A 15,816-nucleotide genomic window follows, 5' to 3' on the forward strand; every position below is an offset into this window, starting at 1 on the left:
TGTAAAACTTTTTTAATGTATTGAGGGGAAAAGTGATCCAACAGCTGTTTAAACTGTTATATTGTTGTTGCATGTTACAACTTCAAAAATATTGTCAACTAGTGTTGTACGCAGACAATATGGTGTTAAGCGGCTCTGCAGTCTTTAGAGCTTTGTGCAAATTACAAATTAAAATTCATGGCGACCGTGGCAAACTGAACGGCGACAAAATTTGCAAGGGCGAAGCAGCTAAATGAGAGCGTGTGTAACATTTGACTAAGCTGCTAAAGTACCACGCTGATTTCCGGGTTAATTTTCTTTTCTGCTTTTTAGAGTTTTTGAAACTCCGATTGTGCCGTAATTCAGGGAAAATTCCACATTCAGGGTTTAGTTCTTAATTTAACCTTGAAACGTCCTCAGATCTTTATACCCAGTTACCTTTTGCTGTATGTTCCCATACTAAAGTAACCTATTACTACTTTGTTTTTTCTTTTTTAAAGAATGAATAAAGGGGATACTGAGAAATGCAGGCAAATGTGGGAAATGATGCAGAAAATGAACCATAAAGGGAAAACTGAGAGACAAGGACAGAGGGGCAAACATGAAATGCCACAATGTATTTAGGTGAGATAAAAACTGAATGGAGCCGACTATTGTTTTAGCAGTGCAGTACTGCTATAACAATGAAAACTGAGGACCAATAAAAGACTCAAACACTCAGTAGTAGGGCTGAGAATGAGGCAGAGAATATTGTCTTACAGTGAGGAGAACATATTAAAATGAGTGAAAGATTGCCAAAGTGAACTGGCAAAACAATAGAAGAGCCAAGCGATGGCGTAGAAGAGAGCAGGGAGGTCAGAGAGAAGTGGAGATTACGAGTGAATGCAGTGAACAAAGGATTGAATGAGAAGTCAGTGAAGGTGAAGGAGAGCAAATTAGATAGAAGGCTAAATTAAAGATTGTGGAGAGTGTGAGAGAAAGAAGAGAGGAAATGATGCATGAAGGTAACGCCGTGCAGGAGGCTCTGTCTTATATCATTTTAGCACCTCTCTACTTCCAGCATTGGCTCCACTCCTCTTTCCTACTGTTGCCTTCTTTCTCCACGCCTGCTCTTTAAAGTTATGCTGTGTAGCATAAACTGCTAACTTGATGGAATTAAACACGCCATATGTTTGCCTCATTATCGATGTTTTGCACATTGCCTATCAGCTCTTATATTTGGGTAACACTTTTATTCTATTCGGATGCTCAGCTATCTGTAAGTGTCTAAATAAGGGACTAAGAATGAAATCTGATTCGCTGTGTCATGCAAGGTCAATTAATCTTTCTCCTCCCGATTTGCTACAATACAGGAGGTCTCCTCTACGCTCTCTCCCTTGATCTGTATCTTTCTTTTCCGCAACAACGTCTTCGAGGCTTGCTAATGATATTGTGATTGCAGTAAATGCAAGGGTAAGACTGTTAATACTTTAAATTGGTGCATAAATATTGTCAAGGTTCCTTTACATATGACTGTAAGGTAATATTTACATGCGCGTTCATCAACCTTTGTCATTAGATGTCTCGACAACCTGTATTTATCATTCAGACTGCTTTTCCCCTTAGCCTTGTTAACTGTGATTGGAAAATAATTCAATGCTAGACAGAAACGGTGATTAGTGTCTGGCTGGTTTCTATATGTTGAAGGCTCAGGATAGCGTTTTAATTTGAAGAACCAATGAATAGTGCAGCTTAAAATGGTAAAATTACATCTTTTCACACAGATGAGGATTTTAGGTTTACTGGAAAGGTGTTTTTAACTAATCATGCAGTTGTCACCTTCTCGTCAAAGCTTATCGCTGATGGTCTTTTAGCCCAGACGATGCAATGTTGTCCCTGATATCCTTTCACAGTTCTTTGGTCTTGCCCATGGTGGTGCACTGATTCTGTGAACAGGTGTTTTATACACAAATCAGATGGCTTAAAGGTGATCAAATACTAGTTCATTCAGTCACATGCAAATCAGTTTATAACTTTTAAGTTTTTCTAGATTTCTTTCTTAGACATTTTCTCTCCATTTAAAGGAAAAGATCATGAAAATTAGAGGCTGTTCATTTCTTTGTGAGCAAACTTACAATGATTATTCTACCAAGTGAGCTTAAGAGAAACAATGCTTTTCTTGTGGACGTTACTTATCGCTGTAAATTAAACTCTCAATCTCACACTTATAGCCACTGTATCCTGTTGACACTTGACGTAAAAGTGACTAATTAGGTGAGAAGCCCCGTGTGATTTCTGCTGCTGCTCCGTACTGCATTCACTGAACGGTGATTCAAAAATGTATTATACTCTTAGGTAAAGCGCAGTATCTGAGAGGGGTTTCCTGTGTGCATTTTCTTCTTCATATTTGTAATCTCCAGCTTTACTTAGAACCTCATTTTCAATAGCTTTGTGTAGTCATTTGTCATAATTTCAGGCTGGTGAGACAGCTGCGTAGCACTCATGGAGTGTTGGGGTTGGTAATAACGTTTTCTCAGATGTTCATGGGATGTTTGTCCATTAGACAGATGTCTTGTCTGCTCCTTTTTTGTCAAGGTGTACACTTCAGTATGTTCTATAACTGGTCCAACTGGTATCTAGCACGTTAGCTGCTGACTCTTAAAGCATCCTGAGTAAGCAGTTAGTCAGCACACTGCAGGGAAATGCATCATACCTTTATCATAACTGCAAATGTCAGAGGAAGTTTGGCTGCTGGCAGACACGACCTTTCGGGATGCACCAATAAGACGTGCACACAGAAACATGCAAACGCTGCCAGAAGGTTATCTCGCAGTGCACAGACACACGTTTGTTTGCTGAAAGGTAATTTTGTCTGTGGCTGTGAATGTTTGAATGTAACTCAGCCTTTTTTTTTTAATTGTGTGAAATTGGGACAGGTTTTTGCCATCGGCAAAAAAAAGCCAGGGGGAGAGTTGCGCTGCATTGTTGATCTCACCTGTCACACTTAAGTGCACCCATGTACATGCAGGCAGACACGCAGTTTTTAAAGGTGACTGTAGCAAAGACTCTGGCCACATTAAAAGGAAGACTCTTATGAGTTTTAAATCAAATGGCCCTCCAGCCTCATGTGCAGAGACACGCAGGTGCGAGCACACTTTCCAGCACACCCCGTTTTACTCCCCCTGTCACTGTTGATGGTTTCATATTCGAACACAGTCTGCCACTCTAGCATTGCCTGGTGTCTGATGCTCAAAGCACAAGAGGGAAAAAGACCCTTTTTACCCCATCCCTGACAATTTGCATTACAAAAATAACACAGACTTATCACACTGTTTGATTTCGATCTCTTCCTCAAACAGATTTAAAAAAGTGTCTTACTTATGGGCATACTGTGGACACTGAGAGGCACGCAGTGAAAGCCAAACTACTATCTCTATTTCCTTCACTTTTCCTTATCATAGTCTGTCTCCAGGTGTTCCAGTAGTCTCTCAGCCGCACCCCTCCCTCCATATCTACATTTCGGCAGCATCTGCATAGGACTCAACAGAAAGTGGAGACAGGAATAAAAAATAAAAAATTCATGAAATATAAGACTTTATTCTCAGGCGGGCTGAAAGACTAATTGGAGTAAATATTAAACCGAAGTAAAATAAACAGTTGTGCAGCCCTGTGCAGGAATCAGTTCATTTCAGCTAGGGATGCAATGAATCACAATCTCACTAATGGTTCATGTTGGTTTTTCCTTTCCCCATTTTTATTTTTTGTCTTTGTTTTTTGCCAGGGACACACAGAAATCTTCAAGTCTTAATGCCCTTCATCACAACAACATTTAACTACTGCATTATTGCTGCGATACAACATTGCCACTGTTGATCTTATTGTCGATGTTTAGTGATGCACCAAATTCAGCCCACTGTTGAAGTCTTTTCTCAGCAGCAAAGTGAAATAAGTACGAGAAACTCGGATTATGCTGGTGGGATAGTTTTCCCCCATCTAACCTCAGAAAACCTCAGAAAGGGGCAGAGACGACTAGATCCGCTCTACCTCCGCTTCAGCTTTTTCCGCTATGACCTGAAAGATGTAAATAATTAACAGAAATGATGTTTTGGTTTGATAGTTCATGTTTGACACTTTTCTTCTTCTCGTATGTTTAAAAGTTTAATTAGTTCTGCTCAGATGCAGATTGCTGCCAGCTCGCTTCGTTTCCAAGTGAGTGTTGATCTCAGCTGCAGATAGCATTGAAAGGAGCTTGTAATGTCTTATATTGAAATACAGAGCCTGTCTGAAACCAGCTAATATTGTTGATAATAACAGAGCATCGGTTTCAGGATCCATTAGCCTGACGGCTTTTAGTTCCCGTTCTGTCTGTCTGTTGTCACATCAGCGCTCTTTCCCATTCTGTGTCATATCCAATCTGTCCTTTGAAATCTTGTTTACACCTTTTTTCCTTCTAAACCCATTTCTGTCTGTTCCTGAGCTCATTGATCTCCCTTCTCCTACCAGTTTGCTTCTTTTTATGTTCTCTTTTCCTCATGTTTTTTTCTTTACTGTAAGAAATGTTTTTAATTACCATAAGAAACGTTACTTCACCCTTACCTCCTAATCAGCTCCGCTGACTGACAAGTAAACAGCTTCATTTTCGCCCCACAGATGTGCGTGTGCGCGCTGCAGCTTCTTTGACTCACAAGTTTGCCTGGAGCTCAAAACATTTTCATGAGGACTGACTCATCTTCACAATTCTGTCCAAGTGCAAACTAAACCAAAGCAGCATTGGCACTTTTTTTTTAAATTAAACTATATCCAACCTAATTTTGCAATAGATTTAAACATAACACTGAAATCTGCTGTTGTAGATGCACCAAAATACACACGATTAATATTCACATGCAGTGCTTCTTTCTTTTTCCCCCCCACGCATACACAATGTACTTAAGTAGTCAAGCGCACAAACATGACACATGGCCACGCGTTAATGACTCAGTCTCAGTTCCATACATGTAAATTTTATTATTTATATCAAGTCAAGAGAACAATATTGACTTTGGCAAAATGAAATGAGAACAGAAAGGAAACAACACTGATTGTTATTATTGGAATTGGCTTTGTTTAATAGGCATCTGTGTGTGTGTCTGCTTTGGAGTGTGTGCTTGCCAGTTTGTGTTTTGTGCTGTGCGCTTATTCTTGTTGTTGTTGTTGTGGTTGTTAATTTAACTGCCTAGTCATAATCATGTTCTTTCCTACTCACGAAGATTTCTTGTCTAAAACAAAAAAAATCACACTTTTCATAGTTTGCGTTCGATCCTAGAATCACTCCCCAGAAAACTTTGAAAAACAAACACATGGTGCGACAAGTAACATTATTTTATTTATATACTATATATGTATGTGCTTGTGTGTCTCTCTCTCTCATAGAGGTTTTTAAGAGTCTTCCAACAGATTTTATAGCGTTTAGTGGCTTCTGCAGCAGTTTGATTCATTTACTGTTTTTTTGTTTTTTAACTGCTTCCTTTCTGAGAACATTCGATTTGGATTTACCATGAACCCATGTGGCACAAAGGAGTTTGAAGTCACACAAATGAATTTGAAATTTTAATTCCCATTTAACAGTTTCCGCTTTCTCACCATGCTACACTGCTGAAAATAAGTTGTACTGGTTGTGGCGTATTTAAACATTTCGCTCTGCTTTCACTCTCGGTGGAGCTCAAGGACGCCTCTCACCTTAATTTTTAGGGGTTTTTTTTTCCTTTCTTTTTTACAGCATATCCAGAAAGCACTAAACATTTTTGAAACATGGAGTCTACTTCACCGGCTCGCCCCCCACCCCGCCCCACGAACATTCATATACACACAGGCACACAAATGCATCCTGTCCCTGATCCATAGACGCATGCACACTTGTGCATCCATTAGCATTATTCATCTGTTTGGTCCATTATCATCTGACATCCAATACGATCTCGTCTTTTACAAATGCACACGCTTACACGTTCCATTGTGCACTCCCGTCTCCATTTTGTAATCCATATCAACTCCATTGTAATTCCAGTGTCTTTCTTTTAATAATGTCTGGGCTCCCCTCGCTGTTTCCAGCCTGTATCGATTGATCATGTCCAATGCACCCAGCTCTGTATTTATACTCCCATAATCCGCAGGCGCAGCGAGCCAAAATCATTGTCCAGACACAGAGGACACATAAAAGTCACATTCAGAAAAGAGCTTCAAAATGGCCGGCTGCGTGAAAGCCAAAACAACAGAGTGGGGCTGTGTCATCCAGACCTTTTCACTGATGCATTTCTGTCACAAGTATTTCTCCAGTATTAACAGTGGTGGTGTTCTTGATCCGGTGTAAAGCCTCATGGTGGTGTGGGAGGTGAGACTGGAGAATTGAGTGGCTGTGTTAGTGTGATCCACACAGGTCACAACATCTCCTCCTCCTCTGCTGTAACCTTTGTTCTGTTTCCTTACTGCTGTTTTCCCTCATTATTTCCTTAATTTACATCCCCCCATGTCCCTCTCACATATTTTTTTTTCCTTTCTTTGTCACTGTGATGATTGTACTTTCTCTTTCCCCGTCGCCTTGAATTTTTAAAGATTTTTTTTTATTAATTTATTTTTTGGTCACATTTCTCTGCCATCACTTTCGAGGTTCCTCGGAGAGCCTCTTACAAATCCTGACCTCACTTCTTGGTATCCTCCCTCCTCTCAGCTCACAGGGCAAATCAAGAAGCTGCATTAGTGACACTTGAGTCACCTGCCCTCCTTCCTTCCTCTGAACTGGAAGTTTTTCATCTAAAACGGTTTTGCTTTTGTAATCCCTCCTCACCTCTTTGGCCTTCTTAAATCAGCATCTCATTCAAACTGTCCTCGTACAGAACCCTTTATCCCCCTCCACTGTTTGTAATCCGTGCCCCTATACGACGCTTTCCTCCAGTTCTTCCGCGCTCTTTCCATCCTTTCCTTTTTCCCTACTCCTGTCTTTTCCATTATTTGCTTTCCCGGGAGTAATCCCAGTGTTAGAGTTGGAGTTGGTGGCGTTATAAGCATGAATATATCCCCTTTGGAAATCACAGTGACCCCCGAACCCGCCGCTGCTTTCGCACTCGTCGCTCGTGGTCGACGACGCTGTGCTTGCTGTCGAAGCGCACTGCACCAGCATTCCATGCAGCGACTGGCTCCGCCTTGTCCAGATGACGCTTAGCCGCTTGGCATAACTGACAGCGCCGTAGCGCCTGGCGACACTCGCTGCGGCATCAGTCGCTAGCGCGACCGAGGAGCCCATATCGAGCGAGTGCCTCCGTTTGCTAACTGTTCCACAGGCGGGGCTCAGAGGGGAAACGGGGCTCTGATAAGCCTGTGAGGAGTTCCATTTGTCCCTGCCTCTGGGTGCGACTCTCCAGTCCAACAGCTCCGAGTCTCTCAGGGGCGCCGCGAGAGAAAAACTAGCACGATTGGTCAGCTCTCGCTCCAGTCGGGGCCTTGGGCGCTCCCTCTGACGCGACTGACGGGGAAGGGTTGACGGGGGAGAAGGGGAGTAGTAGAGGGGCGTTCTGTCACTTTCTGAGGTGTACGGTGGCGCCTTGTCCAACTTTCGCTGTCTCACCACCAGTGCCATCTCACTTCCTGCCCCTGTCGTTGTGGAAACCACGCCTCCAGCTGAAAGAAACTGCTCCAGGTTGACTTTAGGTTTCGGCCTGGGCTTAGGAGGCAGTTTTGGAGGCACAGAAGAGGCAGAATCGGCCTCTTTTTCCTTTTCATTGTCCTTCTCTCCTCCTCTCTTAGAAGGCAGACCATTGGGCAGGACCACCATCATCATGTCTCCAGAACCATTGGATTGGTAGCATCCGCTACCGTTTCCTCCTTTGTCCCCACCTCCTACACTCCCCTGACAGCAGGCCCCGCCTCCTGCCTCGGTATTGCTGCTGTGACACATTATATGGTCCCCGTGATTGCAAACGCGGTGGCGAACCATGAGTGCCACAGTAAACACAAGTAAAGTGACAACAACAACGCCGCCAACCAGTATGGTGAGTGTCCCGCCCAGAAAGTGGGCTTGCAGTGAGCGACAGGCAGGGTAAACATCCTTGGTGGAGAAGGTTGTGCAGCCCAGAACCTTTGTCGCAGCTAAAGATGTGATTGTGTCATCAAAAATGGCCAACACGCAAAGATTATAGTCCACACCGGAAACCAGGTTCTTCAGCAGGAATCGATCACTGGTTGACGGTAAGATTCTAAAGAGGGAATAAAGGGAAAAGAACATGGGTCAGTTACATAAACATGGACGGTGCACAGAAATGCATAGCGTCTGCTGTAATTTGAAACCTGACCTCGATATTTTGACTAATCTGACTGAATTTAAGGAATAAACAGTTGAAGATTGGGAATACAAGCGGAGGAAATGGGTGTAAAGGGAGGGCTAGAAACGGCACCGGAGTAAATACTGCAGTAAGGGAGTGAGGGGAAAATGAGGCTATTGATGGGGAGCGCGCCTAGGGAACATGAAAAGAGAACTCTGTCTGCTCATTTGCAGAGCAGGAGCGTGTCTACGTATGTGGGGATGTATTCGCATCTTTGCGGGAAGCAAACATCACAGCAAAACTCTACACATTTGGTCGTTTTAGGTTTAATTTCTGAATTAAAGTTAAAGTATAGTTGATGTTTGCTTTTCAGCAGAAGTTATGAAATTAAGACGTGTATATAATCTGGCTTTGGTCTTTTAGAGTGCAGATGTTTTCCTGTGTGTCTGTAATGAGTGAGAGCTTGCGTGGGATAATAAAGAGAGAAGTGCTTTGAATGTGTCCTCATTTTAAGTGTTCGAGCAGCCGTTATAATATATATATAACAAATGGGCGAGAGGTGAACAATAGAGGGATACTGGGGGGGGTAAAGACGGTGAATCGAGGGAGCAGACGTTACATAAGTTGCATGTGATTTTTTATTTTTTCTGTGTTTGCACCTGGATCTATGTTTGTATTTATGGGATGAGGGAATAAACGTGTGTTTTGATGCCAGTGGGTTTGTGTATGTGACATGCCAGGGTAAAGTGTGTGTGGGAGACTGAAGCGCACCTCAAGTGTCGCTGATGGGTATGACTCTGCCCTCTGCATTTCCAAACCTCTTGTGTGGGCAAGTATGTATTGTAGTTTTGTTTTTCTAACCAGAGTATTTTGTCAGTAGTTCCTTTGTTTTTCCTCTGCATCACGCTGTCCAAGTCCTTTTTTTCCCTCCATTCGCTTTCACGCTACATCAAAGGGCTTATTTGTATCCTACGTTACTAACCATTTCAGCTCCCCTCAGACCTGAGCTACATCCTATAAATGCCATCTAGGATGACTCAGACATCCAGGGAGCTGCTGCAGAAGTCCCCTAACCTTATTCAGTATGTAATGCCTCCAAAATGGAGACCCAGACACGGCAGCGGTTTGGTCTTGTTTTTCTTCAGTTTTAAATTGGGGATAATTGGCGCCTGTTATATAATGAAGTTTTTCAAATAAAACCAATCTGATAATTCTCACAGCCGTAGTTGTATCGATGTTGGTGTAAAGATGGGATTAGTCGTCTTGAATAATGCAGTGCTAGCTCGGAAATGAGAGGGGCCTTCTTGAGGCAAGCTACAGTCCAGAGCAGTGGATCTGGGTTATGGCAAGTAGGAATATTGATCATTTTCACCACCTCCTCAAGGCTTTAAAAGTTAACAAAACCAAATGTTTTCTACAGATGTCCAGAATATCAACTTTTGCACTCGTATAATTTAAAAGAAAATATTTTTTTTCTTCCTCTCTCTCTTTGCGAATAACAATGTTTCAAACAGTTGCACCGTTTTAGCAAATTGCCTGGGGTGATTTGAATAGCAAGGACTGGCACTGAAATGCTTCCAAACTTCAGCAGAAGCTCGGTGTGATTTTAACAAGAAATTACAACGTACTGTGTGACACTCCAGGTTCCCAGATAATCTGAGTAGACACATGGGGCATCGTCATTAAAGTCGTCCTCATCCGGCGGTCATTAGGTCGCTATAAAGTCCTTTCTAACACAGTTACAAATCTGCTCGTTAACTCGTGCTGTGCGGTGGAGCAGCTTGGGTTCCAGGTGTATGTTTCCATGGCAAAGGCTCATTATTTGACTCAGCAGTGTAGTAATTATACTAAGAGTACCTCGTCTTCTGATATCCACTCACTAAGCACTCGGGACCAATCAACTTTCCTAGCTTCATTTCCCAGGATATTAGTCATGTCTTATTTTCTGAGAATTGACATAAAATTGCCAAATTTATCCATAGCAACATCATAAGCACAGTATAAGCTTGAGAGATGCCAATTACAAAAATAAAGCTGTACTTTGATACGCTAAGAAATGTGTATGCTGAAGCTAATTTAATCTTTCTCACAGAACTGTAAAGAAGTGTCAGAGATCTCTGAACTCATGGATATAAACTACAGTGGACAACCTACACATCAGCAGTAACCAGCACTGACATAAAAAGATGAGAGGTTTTGATTAAGGAGTTTTCATATTCCTACAGCAAAAAGACATCCAGAGAGTGAAAGTGAAACCGAGGATTATGACCAAATATCTCATGGATGAAAGCTCAAAATAAAACCTCTTGTGCAATCAGTCAAGTCAGAGAATTGTGAATAGTTCCTGTGAAGTCCAGTAGTAAAGACAGGGGGTGCTCAATCAGATTTCCAACATGGAAATATACAAGAGGTATCGCTCGCTATGCTTCTGTTTCTGAATAAAAAGCCTTGGTCATAGTATAGGCTTATCAAAGCCCCCGAGATTTATCGCAATGGTGTCAGTTCATCCACAGCCTTTATGCGTCTATATATAATTGATAGATCCCACAAGACAGAGCGACTTGACCATCATTGGAGTGATTCATGTACTCCAGTGAGTTGCTGCTTCTGTCTATCACAGGCTAATACCCAAATCTCTTTTCTTACGTTGATTCATATTAGTGCATACTGGTTCAGAGTTAGTGTGTTGCTGGATACTGAATAAGAATGCCTAAATCTTATAAGATGATATTCTAGACCAGCATATTTGCATCTGTCTGGATTAGCCTAACACAACTAAGCTTTCTGGATGAGTCTTTGATTTGGTCCTCCATTGTGACCATGCCTCACACAGTGACCTTTAGTCATTTTTCTAATCCTACCTTGCAGACTCCTCCCTTTTTATTCACTCTGTCCTCCATTCTTCCATCTATATACTCCTGTAAAGCTCTTTATCAGTCCTCCACCGTCAATGCGGCCAACTTATTTTATTATTTTCCTCCATCAGTCTTACATGACCAGATTTCCTCCGTTTGGGTGATCAGGCTCTCTCATCTCCTCATATCCTATGAGCTTTTCATTGCGGTGCAATCACCCATCCCTCTTTTTCCTTAGCCTAAATCTGCAGTGATGCAGTCATCTTTGGTTCAACCTCTTTTACAACTTCACTCTCCTCCTCTGGTCTAATCCTGTGTATCTTTCACCTCATCTGCTTGCCTCAAATCCTTTGGTATTTTCCACCAGGCTCTACCTGATCTCCCAGCCTCTCTTCCTTTTCAGTCACTCCACTACATCTCTATTAGCCACACCAATAACCATGTACCATGATTGAGCATCCAAGGTCACTCTTCCTCCCCTCTCATCTACCCCTATCTCCTCTGCCATCTCCTTTTTAGGTACCTCTGCTCCTCCCTCATCCTCTTACCACCTCTTTTCCTTTTCACTACCCACCTCACCATTTGTATCCTTATTTCTTTTCCTCTTCCTCTTGCCCACCACCCCTCTCAGTCGTCTTTCCCACCCCGCCACTGCTTCCTCCCTTATGAGATTGTGAATCACCTCTCTAGTTGTTTTTGCTACACTGGGAGCGACAAAAATAGGCAAGCAAATTCACTAAAATATACATGGAAGACCCAGACACATTCACAAACGCATGCATCTTTGATATGCTGATTCGCTAGCACTCGCTGCATTATTCATTTTTTTACCCGTATTTAAGCTATGTGGTGTGGGTACACATGAAATAATATCCGGCTAAAACCTCTGCTCGAGACATTATGTTCATGAATACAAAGTGCATCTCGTGTAACTCGGACTGATCGTCGTGGACTACGAAAATTGATTGATTAAACGGCCGTGGTGTTGTCTGTATTTGCGCCGACTCGATCTTTGTGGGCCGGCTTCTAACATACCAAGAGTTGCTCCATCCCTGTGCTTCTAATTATGGTTAAAGCCTGCAAAGGCGTGCACATCCACAGATGCAGGAAGAAAGTAATCGAGACAAGGGAGTGCTTTGTTCAAGCCGGTGACACAGAAACGAGTAATTATTAGTACCCGTGAGAGTAAGGCGGAGAGGAAAAGAGAGTGATGGAGGGAATAAAGGAGTGGTGGAGCCCAATTTTTTTTTTTTTCTTTCTTCTCATCCTACTTCCTGTCTTCTCTTGTCATTCTCGCCGCCTCACGTCTTGCTCCTCTCTGTCAGAGTTACCAAGTCTGGTGGTCTGACACCAGACAAGATTGGGCACAGAGAGCAAGAGCCGGAGGAGTGAGTGAGAGAAAGAAAGATGAAGAGGAACAACAAAGCAATTATCTCCTTCTGGCTGACATCTATCCAGCTCTCCTCACCCCCCCCACCCCATGTCACGCCTTTTGTTCGTTCACTCTTTCCTACATACATTTTTAGCCTTGATTCGTCAGACTGTTTATTGCCTTGTTATCTGTCTCTCTCAATTTTGTCTGCTTTCTTCAGTTTTCCATGATCACCCCACCTCCCCTGTTTTGCTTTCCTTTATCTGGCTTTTCACTTAACTCTTCCTTATTCGGCCTGATTTTATTTTTCCCCCCTCGATGCCTGATTCAGTTGCTTTCTTTCATTTTGCGACCTTCTCCTTGTCGTCCTCATCATTGCTCCACCTTTCTTCACTTTAACCACCTAGATATTTATAGGAAATTCCCTGTCCATCCTTTGCTACCTGCTTACCCCGTCCTTTTCCTTCATGTGACTCTACAGAATAATATAACGTGACATATGTATTGAGTGCTGACCCTGTTCTCTTCCCCTTCCTTTTGAAGCCTCTGATATGAGCTGACGCATGTATTGACACAGTAGTTTAACACTTAATTAGCTCTTCCCGTGGGGTAAAACTCTTCACTTCATTTTACCTCATCTCCTTTTCGCTTCCCTCCCTGCCCTCTAACCGCTCAGCTGTCCGGGTCCTTGTTTGTTCATTTTGCTTTCCTCTTTTTCCATCTTTGAAGCCGCATGCCTCAGCATGCCCTGCTCCCTGCCACATCTCTTATTACATCCTTATCAATCCCAGCCTCAGCATTTGCACATATCTTCTTGCTTTTATGATTTTTTTTTTTGTGTTGTAATATGTTGTAATATGACCAAGTGAAACCATGTGAAGATTTTGATGGATTTCTGATTGGACCAGTGGGGAAAATCATTTGCACGGCTCAGTGTGTTGTTTGTTTTTTCCTGGTTTTGTTGGCTGAACACACTGTAGTTTAGATTCTTGTCACTTTTGCTAAGCACATTTAGTTTACATGTAATGAAATATGCTGTATAAATAAACTGACACATAGTTTGGTGTAGCTATAGTCAGTGCCCTGGGTGAGCATTTATAAATACATCCATAGCACAATTCAGTGTTTTCAAATATTAGTCAGATATGGTGGGTAATTTGCAACAGGAATAATCTTTAATGCCAACACCTAATTTTCAGGATTTTTTTATTAAAGCCCTCTCCTTTTGTGACTCATTAGCCGTGTTCTCAGCTCGGTTTCTCAGCACGCTCCTTTCCTGCGGCTTTCAACCTCTCGCTCTGTACTTTTTAACAGTGCGGCCTTTTCTTAGACACAACTTTCATTATTCTCATTATTTCTCAAACTCGGCGTGATTTTTCTCTCCAATGTACTCCCATTGCTCTCCCTGTGATCGTTACTGTTCCCATTAAGTCTTGCGCCGAACTTGGCACTTTGAGTGCCCGGCAGAAAGGTCGATCATGTGGTGACTGGGGTGCAATTGTGAAAATTGTCAAAGCCACTCTGCGCCTTCCTGCGCACTTTAAAGACTGTTGTTAAACTTAATGAGAAACTTTTGGCTCAGACATATACAAGTGTCATACAGATGCTCTCTCTGACATACCGTATATAGCAGTGATTCATAACTAATTCCCAACTGCTTGCCAGAGGCTAAAAATAGATGGATTTACACGTAAAAAAAAATCATGAAGCACAGTGAAACGGCAGATATCTTGTATAATTCTTAGTGAATAATGGATTATACAGAGGTTGGGCTCAGTGAGACTTGTGCTGAACATGGAATCTGTTTCCTGTAAAATGTCTATTTACTACATGTCAGGTAGATTCTGACTGGTAGCGAGGTCATTGTTTACAATCCCAGCTAATGAAATGCTTCTTTCTGCTTTGTGTTCCTGCATACAGTACATGGAATATGTCAATGTGTTAATTCAGTATCACAGCTGCCATTAAAGTTGACGTGCTTCTGATTAAGACGCGACCGAAAAAGCTCCACAAAGCTGTAGTGCCGGCCGATGAGGGTTGACGGCCTTAAACTGTCTATGACTGCATGTTCTTTGTGACTTGCAAGTGCTGACGAAAACGCGCTTTTGAACAGATGGTGCTCCATCGGTTGCTTTAAAGTGCTGGCTCATTAACATGGACTCGTGCTTTCCTGTCCTGCTCTTTGTCCTTCAGGTAGACCAGTCCCATGCGTGGGCAAAGAAGTCATGGTAATTGCTCACATTTACCGGCAACAAGGAAATCTTTGGCAGTTCTTTCGCTGTGCTTTTCAGAATCTGAGTTTCATGTCACACTGAAGGATCAGTGACCGTGTGGTGCTGTTAAAGGGTAGCAGAGCTCCGGGAAGGAAGCTGGCTTAATGTTGTGAGGGAGCACAGCTCAAAGGAAGCCACATTCATGACATTGTACCTGGTACTCTCACAGATGCCAGCAGAATTACAAAGCATGCTAAAATGGAGGTCGGTGTTGTCTAACATACGACTGACCTTTTAAAGGATGCAGTGCAGTCTGCTGTTCTCTTGTGTGTATACCACCATCTTACGATGCATTTATTTCTTGTCATTTCTCAAAGATTCCTCTTTTCCTGTGTTTCTGTCTTCATTTCTGAAAGCCCCTCGTCTCCCCCTCTTCCCATCTTTTGCCCAATTCAGCGAGTGGCTGGTGTTTCCTCCTTCCAAATTCAGCAATAGAATACGAACACAAATCCCAGATAAAAAACCTGAAATCTCACTGACCTGGTCTCACCTTTTGAGTTTCTAAGCCAGACTTGCTTTGGTTGATTCCTTTTTTTCCTCGTGTGAAACTTTAGTTGGCACTAGCTCATTGATAGCATGATGGGAAGCCATACTGGAGATGCTCGACAGCGTTGTAGTATGCTGCTTTCCTCCTTCTGTCCTGAGAGACTGAGGGTTGTGCCTCCAGACTTTTCTCCTATTTCAACCTGTTTTCCACACTGACCTGTTAAAATGGCCACTACCCTACTCTGAACAAATCACACCACCAGGAAAACAGAGGGGTGTATGTGTCACAATCTGGCAAAACCTCAGATCGCTTACTCTCCTGTGATCCCAGCTGGTCTGTGACTCATTCTTTCATGCTTATCTCTTCTGTTTTCTTTTGTTTCTCTCACAGCTGAGTGTTTAAGAAAAGCATTTTACTGGTGTCAACCTTTTGCCTTAAAGAGCTACGTTTAGGTGCCCAAAGAAGAAGACTGTATTTTTATAAAACCACCCTTTGAGAAAATACACTTAAATTTTGAGTCAAATTTAATCGAGAAACTAATTAACCTGGTATTGTGTTGTTTGATATCTCATAGTTT

The 15,816-nt window shown here is 42.4% G+C and overlaps 2 protein-coding genes across 2 annotated transcripts in view; one reads left to right on the forward strand and one right to left on the reverse strand.

The window, feature by feature from the left end:
- The window catches only part of pcxb (pyruvate carboxylase b), a 268,562-nt gene that overhangs the window by 152,039 nt on the left and 100,707 nt on the right, over window positions 1-15,816 (forward strand). The gene's annotated exons all lie outside the window — the stretch shown is intronic.
- Window positions 5,772-15,816, reverse strand: part of LOC102210474 (leucine-rich repeat and fibronectin type-III domain-containing protein 4) — a 36,138-nt gene continuing 26,093 nt past the window's right edge. The window contains exon 8 of the mRNA XM_005748025.1: window positions 5,772-8,186. Within this exon, the coding sequence (XP_005748082.1) occupies window positions 6,869-8,186 (1,318 nt within the window). The 3' untranslated portion in view covers window positions 5,772-6,868. The remainder of the gene's footprint in view (window positions 8,187-15,816) is intronic.

This window comes from Pundamilia nyererei, unplaced genomic scaffold (genome assembly GCF_000239375.1).
Source record: "Pundamilia nyererei isolate P.nyererei 1_Seehausen unplaced genomic scaffold, PunNye1.0 scaffold00211, whole genome shotgun sequence".
In the NCBI taxonomy this organism is placed as follows: Eukaryota; Metazoa; Chordata; class Actinopteri; order Cichliformes; family Cichlidae; genus Pundamilia; species Pundamilia nyererei.